Source organism: Pelodiscus sinensis, chromosome 5 (genome assembly GCF_052426305.1).
Source record: "Pelodiscus sinensis isolate ZL-2025 chromosome 5, ASM5242630v1, whole genome shotgun sequence".
Lineage (NCBI taxonomy): Eukaryota > Metazoa > Chordata > Testudines > Trionychidae > Pelodiscus > Pelodiscus sinensis.
The window spans coordinates 81133736-81149262 of NC_143056.1; the positions used below are offsets into that span (position 1 = coordinate 81133736).

Consider the following 15527-nt stretch of genomic DNA (forward strand, 5'->3'; position numbering starts at 1 on the left):
TGCACTTGCAAACCTAAATTGTGGGTCACTTCATGCACCAGAGCTCTGGCTGGGGTTGAGTCGCAGCTCTGCTGCCCATTGGGCTGGGTTCAAAGCTCCAGCAGCCAACAAGAGCACTCATTGAAATGGAGAATGTTCAGTAGCTGTAGGTTGGATTTGCCTTCCAATCAGTAACCAAGTACTCACTTCTGTTCTGAGTGAGTCTCTTGTCTGTGGTCTTGCCAGCGTATCTGGCAGATGGGAATCCCTTCTGTCCATAATAAGAAGAAAGTGGGTAATCTCAGCTAGTGATACCTGTATAAGACTAAAGCAGACTGGTAAAGATTTTAAGATGTTGATTCTGCAGCACTGTGCTTTAGCCTCATGCTGGCTGTTCACAGCCCATTGTGGCAGCGGGAGCAGCTGTGTCTGCCTGCCTTGCACTTTGATCACCTGAGTTACTATAATATGCGTGTTTTTTTTTTCCCTTTTGAGCCTACCTGTTTTCTGACACACTTACCTCTTCCCGTACCTGTTTTCAGCTGCTGGGGATGGTGCTGGCCATTTCGCTCTGCAAGAACATTCACAGAGAAGACTACACCAAAGTGCCCAAGTAACACGTCTTCTAGAGCAACTTCAACACAGAGGCGAAAACTGAACATTTCTGCCTCATCCCCCTCAGACTGTCCCATCACACTGACCATTACTTCAGTGAAATCCCATTTCTCTCAACCCTGAGGAACTGTAGGAACCACCAATATAACATCAATCTTCTGGTGACTGGGGTCCTGGGCAGCCCCTCTACTGTCTCTGGATAGTTCCTACTATGTGAAACGAGCCACTTTTTTTTTTTTTTAAATCGGGTGATGCCCTGATCAACCTGACTGGGTGCAAAGTTTCCACTGCTAACTCCATGTTTTTTCATTCCCTTCCAGTCCATCAGGTCTAAGGTGGAATAACCCTCTTCCCTGAGCCACCCCTCTCTTCACTGCATGAGCTGGGAATCCAGTGAACCAGCGAGAAGACTGGGGGCTTGGCCTACTGGTGGTGGTGATGCGTCACCCTTGGGTGTGCATTGTGGGTGAAAGAATATTTCCATTCCAATTTCTCTCCCTTTGTCTTCTCCCTGCCCCCATCCAACTCTGCCTAAACCTTGTATGCCCAGATTCAATCTGGCTCCCCAAAAATCATTCCTCCTATTTTTGAAGTTAACCAAACACTGCCTTCCATGGAGCCCCATTCTCTTCTCATTAGATAGGCAATTAGCTCCTTCCAGGAGGTTTCTAAGCCCATCCATTCCATGAGTGGCCAATCCAGCACCTCAGATGTGGCTGCTGAGCTGCTCTTGGAACAGATGCAGGTGGGCTTTGGGCTTCACTAATTGCATAGCCCATTCTTCCCTCCCTAGTCCTCCCTTTCACTGGCTCTTGTTGGCTCAGTGGCACTTTAGAGACTGAATACTTCAGGTGTCTGTGGGCTGAGCCCAGACTGGCTCTGCTGGGCATGTTCTTGGGTTACCAGCTTTTAGAGAGGTGATGGACGAACTGTTTTTTTGTCTTGTTTTTGTGTTTTCCAGTATGTAATCGGCAATTGTTAATTCTTTGCTCTTTTTTTAATCATAAGACACCGGCATCCATGTCTTAATTGGTGGCCAGGGAAGCACCACTAGCCCTGGAGTCCTGGTCATAGGGCATAAGATGGATATGCTTGTCTGTATTTGGATTACTGACTAGGTGCCTGGAATCACTGTTTTTAGCTTTTGGATTATGGGTTTTGGTAAGGGGAGTCACTACAGTGGATATCCCAATAGGTGGATTTGCACAACAGCTGATGGCTGGATTGCTGGCTCCAGGCTCCATTCTGGGTGAGGAAATGGGATGGTTTGGTGCCTGGACTTCTGGTTGTCTGCAGTGACAAGGTTGCTGCTGACTGAGACCTAGGAAAGAAGGAGTTACTGCTTGCAGTACTTGGGAGTACGAGCTTCCATTCGCTCTCCTGTTTAGGCCTAACTCGAACTCCCTGAAACTGCCAGCTTGTGACTACAGCTCTGGTCTTGCATACTGCCCTCTTGGAAACTCAATTAAGGCTGGGGTGTTCATGCTCCTGATGCTTGTGCTGTCCAATTATGGGGGGTCATAAAGAGACAGGTGTTGCCTACCAAACTCCAACATGTTGGCATCTCTCTAACCCAGGAGAATGGTTGTGCTCCCTATGACCAGCAACAGCTCCAAAGTACCTTGGGTGAAGAATTCCCTCCTCCCCCTCCTCCTGAAAGGAGCAGTCCTGGAGTCCAGTCTTTCACTGGCATAGGAGGCTTGGGAAAGGGTGGCCCCACAGTGGTGAATGAAAATCATTGCTCTTGTGGAAGATGGGTGCTGTTTTTACTTGCTATTCTAGCTGTGGAATGTGATTTTTAGATCCTTGGCACAGGTGCCTGGTGGGTGAGTTGGCCTTCAGTGTGAATGTGTGCCATGAGTCAGGGAAACAGGAAGTCCTCTGCACTGGCTCTTCAGGCATATATTCTGACTAAAGGGGTAGGTGGCTGACTAGCTGCTTTACTCTCTTCCAAGGGGGCAATAGTGCAAAAGCCTCCAGGGAATTGGTACACACCAGTGAGCAAAAGACTGAATGGTCCATGGAAACTGCACTTCCCTTTCACCCTAGATGTCTTTTCCTTTGTGAAAAGACAAATCTATCAGCAGCCAGCACTGGAGAAAATTGCCATTGCATTCTTAGGGAGTCTCTCCTGAACCCCCTCTGCTGTACACACTCCTTCATTCTGAGTCTTATGGGGGAGGCACCATTTTATTCTGAGGAAAAACTATCATTTTCCCTTATCAGTTGTAATAACCTTTTTTCCCTTGAGGTGTGTTATTTGTGTGGCTCTCGTTCTCCAGTTCAGATGCCAGTGCTGGGTAGAAAGGAAATGGAGTCCCTGCTGCACTTTTCTATGTCCGTCTTTTTTTAGGTACCTCTTCCTACTGGAAGAAACGCATGTACAGATCTAAAACATAGATGGTATTTCTGTAATAAAGAGATTTGCTTAAAAAAACCCACCGCCCAAGCCTTGTGCATTGTGATGTTTTGCTCTGTCCTCTGTCTTGTTTAAAAAAAAAAAATAGAACCTCCTTGTGATGGTCCCACCCTAAGGGGACTTGGTGATGTGGTAAGAAGCACCCAGTGCTGACCTCTAATAGGACAAGAGGCCTACCTGTGAGACCTGGTGTGGTATTGTGGAGACATCTCCTCCCATTGTGTGGGAATTTTGGGTGAGAGGTGCTTTGTGTTCTCTAGAAATGTAGGTAACTTTTACTCCTGCTCCCTGCCTACACATGTAGTAGTACATCTTATTTTCAAGGCAGTTACTGTATTGAGGGCTAAATTAAACTTTGGGGCTGGGTGTACTTTAAGATCCACTTAGTTTAGCCCAGGGTGCCATTTGTATTTTGATTACTTTTAAAACACATGTTATAATGCCTACCACGAATGTGTGCTTTTGGTTACTGCCCTTTAGCCTTAGCACACTATGCCCACAACAAACATGGAGTACTGAATGTTTCCTTCTCACCCAGGCACCCTGTGTAACCCTAGATTTCCCAGGATGTCTTCCTGTGCCCCCTTCCTCATAGGAGCCAACTCTGTTCTCGGGTGCTGGAGCAGCCACCTACAACCTTGCAGATTATTACCTTCCACCCACCAGCCAGCCAACTCTGTTTCCCACCTACCATAGATCATCTGTTTGGTGTTGTGGGGGTTGGGATGGGATTAGGAAGAGGTGGCAGGTTTGAGAGTGGGGGAAGAAGCAAGTGGTGAGCCAGCCCTCAAAGAATTGAGGAAGTTGGCATCTATGCCCCTATTGCTACACTTCATGCTTTGAGTATGATCTTTAACTAATGGAGACCTCAAGAGGAGGGTGAGAAGTGGATGCAGCTATATTTGTTGTGGGCTGTTGAGAGCATTCTTGTGACTATAGAAAATCAGCAGAGCCATCAGTATGATTAACAGTATGGGGGGGAAGGGGGGTTACCTGTCTGCAGACCACTCTGCCTTGGATAATCTGAGTTCTGGCAAGATGTAATTAAGAAGTATGCAGTTATGAGCTGCAGGTGTGGAACCTGATGATTAGTCTACCAGACCCCACTGTGCTAACCTATCCCTTTCCCCACAGCATAAACTAACCCCAAGTGAAGTGACTCACCCACAGTCATTGTGATTCCTGGCTCTGCCACCAGCTGGAAGCCAAGAGTCCTGATTCCCACTCTGCATCTTGTAACATACAGAGGCAATGTGGTTGGAAATCAAATTACTGAACAAGAAAGGTCTACTTTAGTTGGGCAAGGAGCAAGATATGCTGTGTTCCAGCCACTACTCTTGGGTGGGAGGAGACTGAGAAGGTAGCTGGCTGCCCCTGCTACTCTTGGGGTAATCTGCTATTATGCAATACGCATACAGAAGACACTGCTGGAGGGAGGAAGAGGGGTTAGGGCAGAGGTGGTCAATCATTTTTGAAGAGGCTGCTCTGAGAATTTGGGAAACAATCAAGAGCTGCACTCCTCTGATCCTAATGGAGGAGAGGGGGTGTGTGTGTGTGGGGGGGGTCGATCTGGAATAGAGTTTGGGTGCTAAAAGGAACTTTGGGTAGCGGATTGGGTGTAGGTGCGGATGTAGGGTCTGGGAGGGAGTTTGGATGAAAGTGGGCTGTGATCTAGGGCAAGGAGTGCAGGGTTTGGGAGCAGTGTTCTTTTTTCTTCTATCCATGTGTGGAACAAATTTTATGATCACAAGGCCTGTGTGGCTGTGCACCACCAGTAGAAACCCATCTTGTGGCTGCTGCCAGCTGTGGGCACTCTGCTAATCAGCTGTGTGGCTGCCCAAGTGCTCATCTTAGAGGAAACAGTCTGGGAGGGGTTTTAAGTGCAGCAGCAGTGGTGCAGAGGGTTTGGGTTGTGACCTGGGGCAGGGGTGCAGGAGGGGTGTGGATAGTTGCGGGGCAGGGGGAGAGAGGAGGAAGGGAGATGCTGACCAGGATGTGCTTACCTTAAGTAGCTATTGGCCAGCACCTCAGCAGTACACCCAGCTCAAAGTGGCTGGCTGCAGGTAAGGTTGCCAGGTGTCCAGTTTTCACCCAGACAGGCCAGTAATTACGTCTTCTGTTTAGTTTAAAAAAAAAAATTGGACATGTAAAATGTCCGGTATTTTCTGCTTTGCTTAGCTGGAAGGCCGGTGCAGACATTTTTCCCCTACCTCGTCAGGCGGGGGGGGGGGGAGCGGGGAGCATGGGAATTTAAAGGTGCAGCTTTTTTTTTTTCTTCTGCCATGTTCGGGATTTTTTTGTGAAGGTATCTGGCAACTCTAGCTGCAGGGACTTCACCCGTCTTTGCATGCTCATTGGGGCATGGGGGCCTCTGCACTGCCTGCACCACAAGTATAGCCCAGGCAGCTCTCCTTGGCCAGTTTGCAAGGAACATTGTGCACAGGATTTCCCCAGGAGTACACTGCTTAGGGCCCATTTCCCCTGTTGGCTATATGCAGAATGAACTGAAAGCTGTTGATGTTACCCTCCATTTGACCACTAGAGGGTGGTGCTTCTCTATAGCAAGTTTAGGACTGCTAGTCCATAGTGCTGCTAATCAGAACAGGTTTGCTGATTGAGTTTCTGTAGCAGTGGAAAGTACCAGCAACCACTGAAGCAGACTAACATGCAAATTAGTACAATAGAAGCAGTCTATTTTGACGCTTCAAAAGCAAAGGCTTGAAGCTGTCAACTTCCTGGACTGGAGGTGTTCCTAGACTTCCCCAGTCTCTGAAGGCAGCACACAAGCCTGTCGCCTGGCTGCATGTATCATCCTCTACCATGTTTGACCTCCCTTTCCTCTGCAGATAAAGCAATAGAGGGTCTCGTTACTGCTGCCTCTCCTTGAGAGGGCAAAGAATGAATCTCGGAGTCCTAGAACACTAGAACTGGAAGGGACCTCAAGGGGCCATCAAGTCCAGTCCTTGCCCTCACGGCAGGACCAACTGCCATCTAGATCAGCCCTGACAGATGCCTGTCTAACCTGCTCTTAAATATCTCCAGTGATGGATGTTTCTCAGTGGCTTTCCAGAGCAAGGAGGCAATATTTTTTTCTCCCCTCCAGTCCTGTATGGTGCTGATACCATTGTAGGAAGAGTTGTGGATGGGTTGCTGCCAATAAATCTTGCTCTCAGCTGCAGCGGAAACTGCTGGTGCAAGTCGAAATTCCTCTGATCCTGTGTGCCCCGTACTACTTTCTGCAGGTTGCAGGGAGCCTGCTGCTGTTCCAGGGTTCTGTGTGCCTGGGCCAAACTCCCAGCTTCTCTCCAGGAGCAAAACTTGGCCATTTTCATCATGGCTGCTGTTGGAATTAGGGACACTTCACCTTCTTGAGAGCTTCTCCTCCTGTCAGCCTCAGTCCTTTCCATCTACAGGGCAAAGGCTTCCCTAGTGTCTGTCCATCCATAGCAACTAGTAAGTAGTAGGGAGCTGAGGTGGAATGGACCCTGGCTTTCCACCCATGCTCTGAGGCCCAGCCAATGGGCTGCTCCGGCAGGCCTCTAGTGTTTGTTTTTTTTTGTTTTTTTTTAAAGCCCTTAAGGCATCTCTGGGCTCGAGGCACATTCCTATATACTGGCTGCCTTGTCGTGGGCACAGTAGCTGGACTCTCGGAGCACCCTCAAGTGTCCCAAAAGTTGTAACTTAATAAAACTGCCAGTGCCCAAGAGTACTACCATGACTCAGGATGGCTCTAAGTAGAAAGGAAGGTCCTAGAGGTGTCCACAACTGTATGAAATAGAAGTGCTGTTGCTGCAGGAGCTGGTAAACCTTAAGAACATACGAACGGCCATACTGGGCCAGACCAAAGGTCCATCTAGCCCAGTATCCTGTCTGCCGTCAGTGGCCAATGCCAAATGTCCCGGAGGGAGTGAACAGAATAGGGAACCATCAAGTGATCTCTCTTCTGTCACCCATTTCCAGCCTCTGACAGAGCTAGGGACTCCATGCTGGCTAACAGCCATTGATGGACCTAGTCTTTCTTGAATCCCCTGTTAAAGTCTATATGTTACAGTCTGATGAAACCTTCATCTGTACAGGCAGCAGCCTGAAAGCTGATGTATTAGAACCACTGAGACACCTTTTTTTTTTTATCTTGCAGGTTAGGTAGAGCTGAGAAATATAAACCTGCAGTGGATTTGAGCAGAGAATTTCATGGGTGATTAACCCTTTCAGAACTGTTTAGGACACCCATCAATGTTACCAAATCCATAGCCAGACCAGTTACGAAGTTGAGTGGTGGTGCTTACAGTAATATTTGAACTCTGTCCCCACTGTTGTAAACTGCCCCATTCCAGTACAAGGTGAACCACGTGGCTTGGCTTGGGATATGGCTAAAGAAGGAACAGCAATTTGGGTCAAGCCTGGGAAATCGGGGGGAGCCAAGAGCTTCCCACAGATGCATGTTTTTCACTGCCAGTAGCTGTCACTTTAAACCACTGACAGAAAACCCTCAGTTGCCTGTGGTCCGGATACCTGTTAACCCCCAGCAACCCTTGGCTCTGCTTCCGGGGTTTTGTTGCAAGAAAAGAACCTCTCCTAGTCAGGATTGTTGATTGGAATCTTTGGTCAGATTAACCTAACCTTTTTACTGGTTGCAAGATGAAGGCAGTTGCCAGGATAGCTTATTTGGCTCAGGAACTGGTATTAGCTATACTCAAGGCTTCTTTAAGTTGGTTCAAGGAGGGCATCAACTAGGGTCACTTGCTGGTGTAGCTGTACCCCCTAAGTCCTTGTTAATGTAGACAAATCTTTGGGCCTTGACTACCCTCCTCCAGGTCTGCACAGAACAGCTGTAGACAGAGCTCCCCCTTCTGTTCCATAAAAGGGGAACTGGTACTTTCACACTCAGGCTTTGTCTACACTACAGGGTTTTTTTTCACAAGAAGCTTTTTGTGGAAGAGATCTTGAGCAAAAGCATGTCCTCACCTCAAAAGTGATGTGCTTTTGCACAGGAGAGTGTCCATACTGCATGGACACTCTTGCACAAGAAAGTTCTGATGGCCATTCTGTGAATGGCCATCAGAGCCCCTGTGCTTTTTGTGATGGGCTCTTTTTGCACAAGAAACCCCCTGTTGAGCATCCATACACACCTTTTTGCGCAAGAACTCTTCTGGAAAAAGGAGTTATGCCTCGTAGAAGGAGGTATACCTATACCACAAAAAGCCCTCTGTTCTGTTCATTGACTGTAGATTTTTCTTGCGCAAAAATGTTCTTGAGGTGTGGACACTCCGGGTTTTTGTGCAGAAACAGTGGTTTTTGTGTGAAAACCCTGTAGTGTAGACATAGCCTCCGCCTCTCTTATGAGCAAATGATAGTAACTGGCTTCCATATTCCAGGCATATGTACTGCTGGTTCCTTCTCCTACTACTCAGGATTGATGTGAAAGTCTTGGCCAGGATAGAGCTGGAGTGGGGGAGGGCAAGTAATGGCAAATATAAATTTATGCAAAAGTTCTCATGAGCTATAGTTTCTGGCTTGCACAACATAGGAGTAGCAAGTGCTGGCTGTTTAAAGTACCCTTCCTTCTTTTAACTGACTCCTGTAATATGGTAACACTAAAGAGGACATTCAACTTTAGCTACTGTGAGGTAAGTTCTCCACAAGCTTTAGCTTCCATGTAATGCTGGGTTAATGTGACACCTAGATCCTAAGGTAACTGGGCCATCCATAAAAAGACCATCAGCATGATAGGCAGAAGAGCCCCTCCTGAAACATGGGGCTAGGGAGGAAGCTACCCCTCTAGATGAAAACTGGGTGCACTCCACTTCACTTCCCTCTAGCAAATTCCAATAGGGTGGTGAAAGTAATGCTGTTTAAGATCATGCCATTTACCTTCTACGTGCTCTACAGCGATAACCTGCCCATCGCCCTTCTCCACAAGGGCAAGGAAGTGGTGCTCTTTGGCTATCCTAGGCACACCTGAAAGACCCCTAAAGCTATTTTTGCTGTCTTATGGCCTTGCTTTAAATCTCACTCCTTCTTGCCTTGGGCCCAAAACCATCAGACAGCATTATTGCTGCCTTCCTCTAACTGCCCTCTCCCCCTCCCTCCCGCAATGCTGCATATCCTGTCCTGCCCTATGCTGCCTTGCCTTACCCTTCCAGCTCTAGCCCAAGTCCAAGCAACCCTCTCACTGCAAACTCTTTTATTTCAACCTGAGTCAGGATGCCCTGACCTCATAGAATCATTTACCCTGAGTGACAGGCACAGCACTATTTAATTTAACCTCCTTGACACTTCACTACTAATTGTTTTCTTTCCCACGTCCCTCTCACTCGACCTACAGGAAGCTCAGATGGGACACATGGCAGTTCATCAGTCAGGTTAGCAGGGGCTTGCTATTCTTGATTAACTGGGTGAATGGCTGAGTACTGGGTCAGTGATGCATCTAGAAGGTGATACTGCAGAGCAACTTCAGCCCTCTCAATCAAATTATTTCTATTGCCCTGCTAACAGCTGCTTCTTTCCTCCTCTCTTCAAAAAGCAGCTGGGACCTAGGTCCCTTGAGTAAGTTCAAGGCTAAATCCTGAAGCCACGTCTACGCTGCAGCACTATTTTGGGATGCCGGAGATGTCCCAAAATAGCTATTCCAAGTCTCTCGAGTGCACCCGTTATTTCAAAATATAATGGGTTTGCTAATCTGACATCTCTGGAAACCTCATTCCATAAAGAGTAAGGGACTTTTCACAATAGTGATTTTATTTAGCGGTAAGTGCTATATAGACAGTGCCAAACTTCAAAATAAGCTATTTTGAAACTGACTCCAAATAAGCCACACAATGTGCGTTGCTCAAATTGTGTAGCTTATTTCGAGTTATGGGTGCATGTAGATGCAACCTAAATGTGTTCCCTATAGGAGCTGGGTCAAGAGGACAGAGTCCAAATTGCATGTATACATGTATGTGCTTGTGGCCAGTACCTAATGAAGGTGGAAAAACTTCATCTGATGAAACATAGTACTTCACCCATGGGTCTTTACCACTAGCACTCTCTGTAAAAACTACTTCCTGCCCTTCCCACGCGATCAATTTGTACACTGAAGTGTGTGCATTGAGCTATCTTTTCAGCTTTGAACAGACACCTGAAAATGTTATCAGTGTGGAATTTCAAAGCATGAGTTCAGAAGCAGAGAGCAAGCACAGTTCTAAAAATAGAGGTGGTGTATTCCCAATGGTGGGAATTCCCAAGAGATGGACAATACAGGCAACTATATACCTTTAGGAAATACCTAGGAAGAAGCCAGTAGCATGTTCACTAAAATGCCCTTGTGGAATTTGTGAGGTTCTGTCAGGGTTAGTTTAAGGCCTAGAGCAGGCCTGGGCAAAATACAGCCCATGGGCCAGATCTGGCCTGTCATGCTACTGAATCCACCTTGCGGAGGCTATGGGGGAACCCCAGGCAGGCTCCTCTGCTTGCCCCACATGCCACTCAAACACAGCTGTGGAGCACTTTCGCTGAGTCTGGAGGTGAGGGGGGAAGATTCAGATGCTGCTCCCAACCCCAGCACAATTCCATTGGCTGGTACTCAAGCACACAGGCAAACATTGTTAAGCTCTGCAAGCCTATAGCTCAGGCAGCAGGCTGGTCTGGCTGCTGGCTGGTAAGTCCTGGCCAGAACCTGCCTCTGGCACCCCAGCCCCTTCCTTTCCCCAACCCTCTGCCTCCCACTCCTGCCCCTGCTACTCTGCATGCACCCATACCCTCCCCAGATCTGGCACCCCAGTCTCCTGACTGAGATCACAATCCCCTTACACCCTAGGTCACATCCCAAAACCCTGCACCCTAGTTCCCCACCCTAGGTCATACTGCCTCCTTCACCCAAACTCCCTCCCAGACTCCATTCCTCCTGCACTCCAATCCCTTACCCCAAGCTCCCTTCTGAACCCAACCTCCATCCCAGGCCCCGCACCTCCTCCATTAATATCATGGAAGACTGCGGCCCTCTACCACTTCACAAAAGCTTAGAGTAGCCCCCACATCAAAAATTGTTGCCCAGCCCTGGCCTCGAGGCCCTATTGCTGAATTAATAGCATGACCTCAATCTCTGCTTCCTCCCATCTCCTGGTGTGTTGAAAGGTATAAGGATGGCAGCAGGGCACCTGCAGTAGTAGCTTGAGTTGGGAATTGTCTGTTAACACCTCCATTCCTGTGAATGCTGAGCAGTCTCTTTTTTGCATGATGCTGGGCAACACCACCCTCTCAAGACCTCTGGACATGCCCTTGCTGCTGCCACTGCATCATGGATCTGCCAGAGTGGAGTTGCAAGAGTCCCTTTGAGTGTGTGTGGGGGGGGGGGGGGAGGAGGTGAGGGGGAGGAAGGGAGCTGAATCCTTCTGTTCTGGGATGTACTCTTCCCCCACTGACAGGGCAGTGCTGACCTAGGGCATCAGAAGCCCTGGTAGTGGTCGCAGGCTTTCGCAGGGGTGGCCTGTATGAGTTCATTCCAAACCAGTTTGGTGCCCTGGTACAGGGGGGATCTTTGTCCCCGGATTGCTTAGTCAGCTGTGAGTTCTGTTGGCAAAACAGGAGCAGCACCCCTCATCCTGAATAGGCCTTCATGGGCCAACCCACCCATCAAAGCAGCAGTTCCAGTAATTACTGCCTTCATTGGTGGAAGGGACTATGAACTGGTGCTCCTGAGTGACTTCTGTCATCCTCAATGTCGCTAGCCTTTGTCCAAGTGTCCTTAGTGACCAGCCTCAGTGTTTCTCCTGAGGCAGGTGCAGTGCTTGTGTGGGGAGCAGACTATCATGCTTCTCCCCTTGACTCTTGTGAGCTGTGTTTGATGTGCCCTAACCATGGCAAATCTTTCATGTAATGTATCTTCAGGGCTGGATTATCCTCTTGCCCTGAACCTTGACCTCCTCCAAGGCAAGGACTCTGTCAATAAATCTCATGAAAACAGGGGCAGCCTCCTGCTCTGAGGAGAAGAGCAAGCTGCTCCTGAGAGCAGTGTAGAAGGACTTGTTAATGCCTTTCTTTTATCTGCGTTAAAAACATTTGCGTTCTAGGGCTTCAGCTTCTTCCCAGGACAAATGAGTCAGTGATTTAAAATTCCTGTAATCTGAGTTCTTCAGGCAGATCCTTTGTAAGGGTAATGTCTCAAGTAGCACCCATGAATGAATATGGTATCCATGCTCTGGCTTGGCAGAGTTCTAGATTTTTTTTTTTAAATACAATTTTGATGGATAATATCAGTGTGTTTATTCAAGCACTTTTTATTTTAATTGATTTACATTTTCATTGCTATGAAAATTGGAGCAGGGGGAGGTCAGACAATTTAATGACAATAGACGTGATTCAAAAAGTTAATGGCCCTACTTGAATTGTGGAATGTTTTTTTTAATTGTAGCTGAGTTGTAGAAAAATTGTGGAAAAATGACTTTATTTGTGGTAATATATTCCAATTATTACTTCTGCAATTTTCTGTTGCCGAAGACTGAGAACACGGGCTCCTACAATCCACGGGAACGCTGACTGAGGCAGCTTGCGCTCCTGCGCACTCAGCCCCATGTGTGGCAGGGCTCCTACTGTCAAAATTACAATGGAAGCCTAATATTGGGGAAATTTCAGATTCCACAATACTTATAACCACAAAAACCTATTGTAAATGTCCAACATCACAGTGTACAAAGTAAATAACCGTAAATCAATCTTAAATTCTCAGGCACAGTTAAATGTTGCTTATCTCTAAATTCTGATTATTGTTAGAGGTGGGGGGGGGGGTTACAACTGGCATTTACTGTTTAGACACACGCTGGATTATGAGGCTTTTCCCTTTCTTGTTCAAATATAAAGGTTGAAGATTGGGGGAGGGGGATGATGTGATGAAATCTGCTAACATGTCTTTCACCTCTGAAAAGTCTTATCTACTCTAGAAGCAGAATGAAGTTGGGGCTAAAAAGAACTTGGTCAGGAATGTAGCATGAAGGGTCACCTTTAACTGTAGCTATATGTATCTGTGTACACAGTACTGCTTTTAATACATGTTGGTGGCACACAAGCTTTTGCAGGGCTGAGTCTACATTGCACCCCTTCAAAAGACTGCCATGCTTTTCTCCAATGCTTATACCTATCTGTGTCAGTAAGTCACAGCAGCTCCTCCGTTTTCAGGGTGTTTACCTTTCTCGCTGCTGTGGCTCCTGGGGCCATGCTCTGTGGCAAGCTTATATATTCAAGTACTTCTAACTTTTCAAAGGCCTTTAAGGCTGAAACTTCTCTTGTTAGGATTCATCCCAGGGATGAATCCTATGGGAAAGGTTGGCTTGCTTATGAATTATGACTAGAACAATAGTATTTCTCCCTGGGTTTAAAATTCAGGTTTTTCCTAGAGGTTAAGTGCTCAGAGAAGACACGCTCAGTCTGGAAATAAAGGGATAATTTAAAAATTGCATATGCATGATACACGATGTTCTGTTCACTGTAAAAATGTACCGTGCTCTAGAGAGATGCTCATGAACATGCATATAGCTGGAAAATCCCCTGATGAAAGAAACCCAGCTGTGTTTGTTTGCATGGGTGACACACTTCATCTGAATGTCAAGTTTTACTTTCAAATGTGCCTACTGCTTGTATCTGTTTGAATGTTCAATCAGTGTTCGTTCTTTTCACTGAGAAATTAAGTGCAGAATCCATGCTAATGCAACATTTTAAATGCATAAAAGGCAGAAGAGTCGAAGTTATTGTTACTTCAGTTGGGTTAATTTTTGTCGTCCTTGCATGTAAAAAAGCTACTGCTATATATAGGACTATGAAGGGCTGCAATGTAGCTACAATGAAAGCCATTGCCATTACCACAGCGGTGCTTTTGGTTTAAACCTGCGCACACATTCCCATACACGCAGGGCTATGTATATTGTGTACAAATAGATGTAAATAGAAGTCTGGTTTCATCCTTTAAGCAGCAAGATCCTGACTCTATTTTTCAGTACACGAGTGCAAAAACAGATCTCCACCTCTGTGACAAGTAGTTCTTTAATGGCCTATGTCCTAAGGAAACATACAGTAATTTCAGATGCCCTGATTTATTTCAGAGCTGACCTGTGCTCATAATCACCTAAAATAAACCAATCCAGGTTGCTGTACCTTCTGTCCCGGTTGGAGACCTCATTGACTATTACAAAGCCTTTGCTGAGGCAGAGGGGTTGAGCTAGCCTAGAACCACTTGAAAACACAACTAGTTTCACAATATTCTGAGGAGTAAAGAGCTGTACACAGAAACAGTTCCCATCCCTCCTCCTGCTGGAGCCCCCTGACCAAATGGAGCACGACCTTGCTCTTTAATACGGATTCTACCAAACGGAGTCTGTGGGGCCCAGCTGAATTTCTGCATAGGAGGTAAGTGCACAGAAAATCTCTTGGATGTTTCAAATGCACTCATCGAATGCCTATGATGATTGTACAAAGGTACTTTGCTTGGTGTCTGCAGTTGCTTTAGTATAAAGGTCAGGCAGACTCCATACAAACATTAATCCATAGCTTCTCAATGGCAAAATCTCCAGTAGCCCAGGGACATGTGCTGATGGGTCTGAGGTTAATTTTGAGCAGAAGAGTGCCAATATTGCACAGTCCACCACTGCAGATGGAGAGTGGGGTTGATTCTGAGGAGATTCTCAGAAGCCTCTCCATGGCTAGAATGACTGGCACTTCCACCACACTAACAATATGGCTTTTCTGTAGCCATTTTCGAAGGTTTTGTTCTAGGCCAGAACCAAAGCTTCCTTCTGCAGCCAGACTGAAGAGCAGCAGCCATTACTGTAAGGCAGTGGTCCCCAACGTGTGTGCCCACTGACAACCTGGGCCAGCCTCTTCTCCCCCTCCCCTCCCCCGGCGCACAGTGCACTGGAGGCGCCGGCCCCAGGCACGCGACACGCACTGGCGCCTGGTGCGCTGCGCTCGGGCAGCCCCAGCCCCGGGGCACATCCGGGCGCGCGGCTTGGGCGGCGGCCCCACGGCACGAGGCACTTGGGCGGCCCCGGCCCTGGGACACATGCCAATGCCGGAAGCAAGGGCTTCCCTGCCCCTGGCGTGCCCCAGGACGCATGGCCCCATCCCCCGGGCACCTGGTGCGTGAGTGGCCCCGCCCCCAGGCGCCCGGGAGCCTCTATAGGTTAGAGACCACTGCTGTAAGGACTGGAGTCACATAATCAGTGTCACACCAGGCTGTGTGGAGGGGACTTTGCCTTGATAGCTCTTCCACTGTCACCAGATAAGTTCTTTACCCATCTTGAGATGTTTAAGTAACACCATTCTGTCTGGCAAGAAACTGCTTATCAATAGAGAATGTTGTGGAATCCTGATTCTATGATGATTGTCAGTACAATTTCCTGTTTGTCTGTGTGATCTCTGGCTTGTAACTGTTTCTGTCTGTTGTATAATTAATTTTGCTAGGTGTAAATCAGTTAAGGCAGTGGGGTATGACTGGTTAGGTAATTTTGGTATGATTGGTTAGTAAAATTATACTAAAATAATTGGC

The 15527-nt window shown here is 47.4% G+C and overlaps 1 protein-coding gene across 1 annotated transcript in view; it reads left to right on the forward strand.

Annotated features, from left to right (window-relative positions):
• The window catches only part of CD82 (CD82 molecule), a 64579-nt gene extending 58022 nt beyond the window's left edge, over window positions 1-6557 (forward strand). The window contains exon 9 of the mRNA XM_014574254.3: window positions 522-6557. Within this exon, the coding sequence (XP_014429740.3) occupies window positions 522-596 (75 nt within the window). The 3' untranslated portion in view covers window positions 597-6557. The remainder of the gene's footprint in view (window positions 1-521) is intronic.
• Window positions 6558-15527: the final 8970 nt, after the last annotated feature.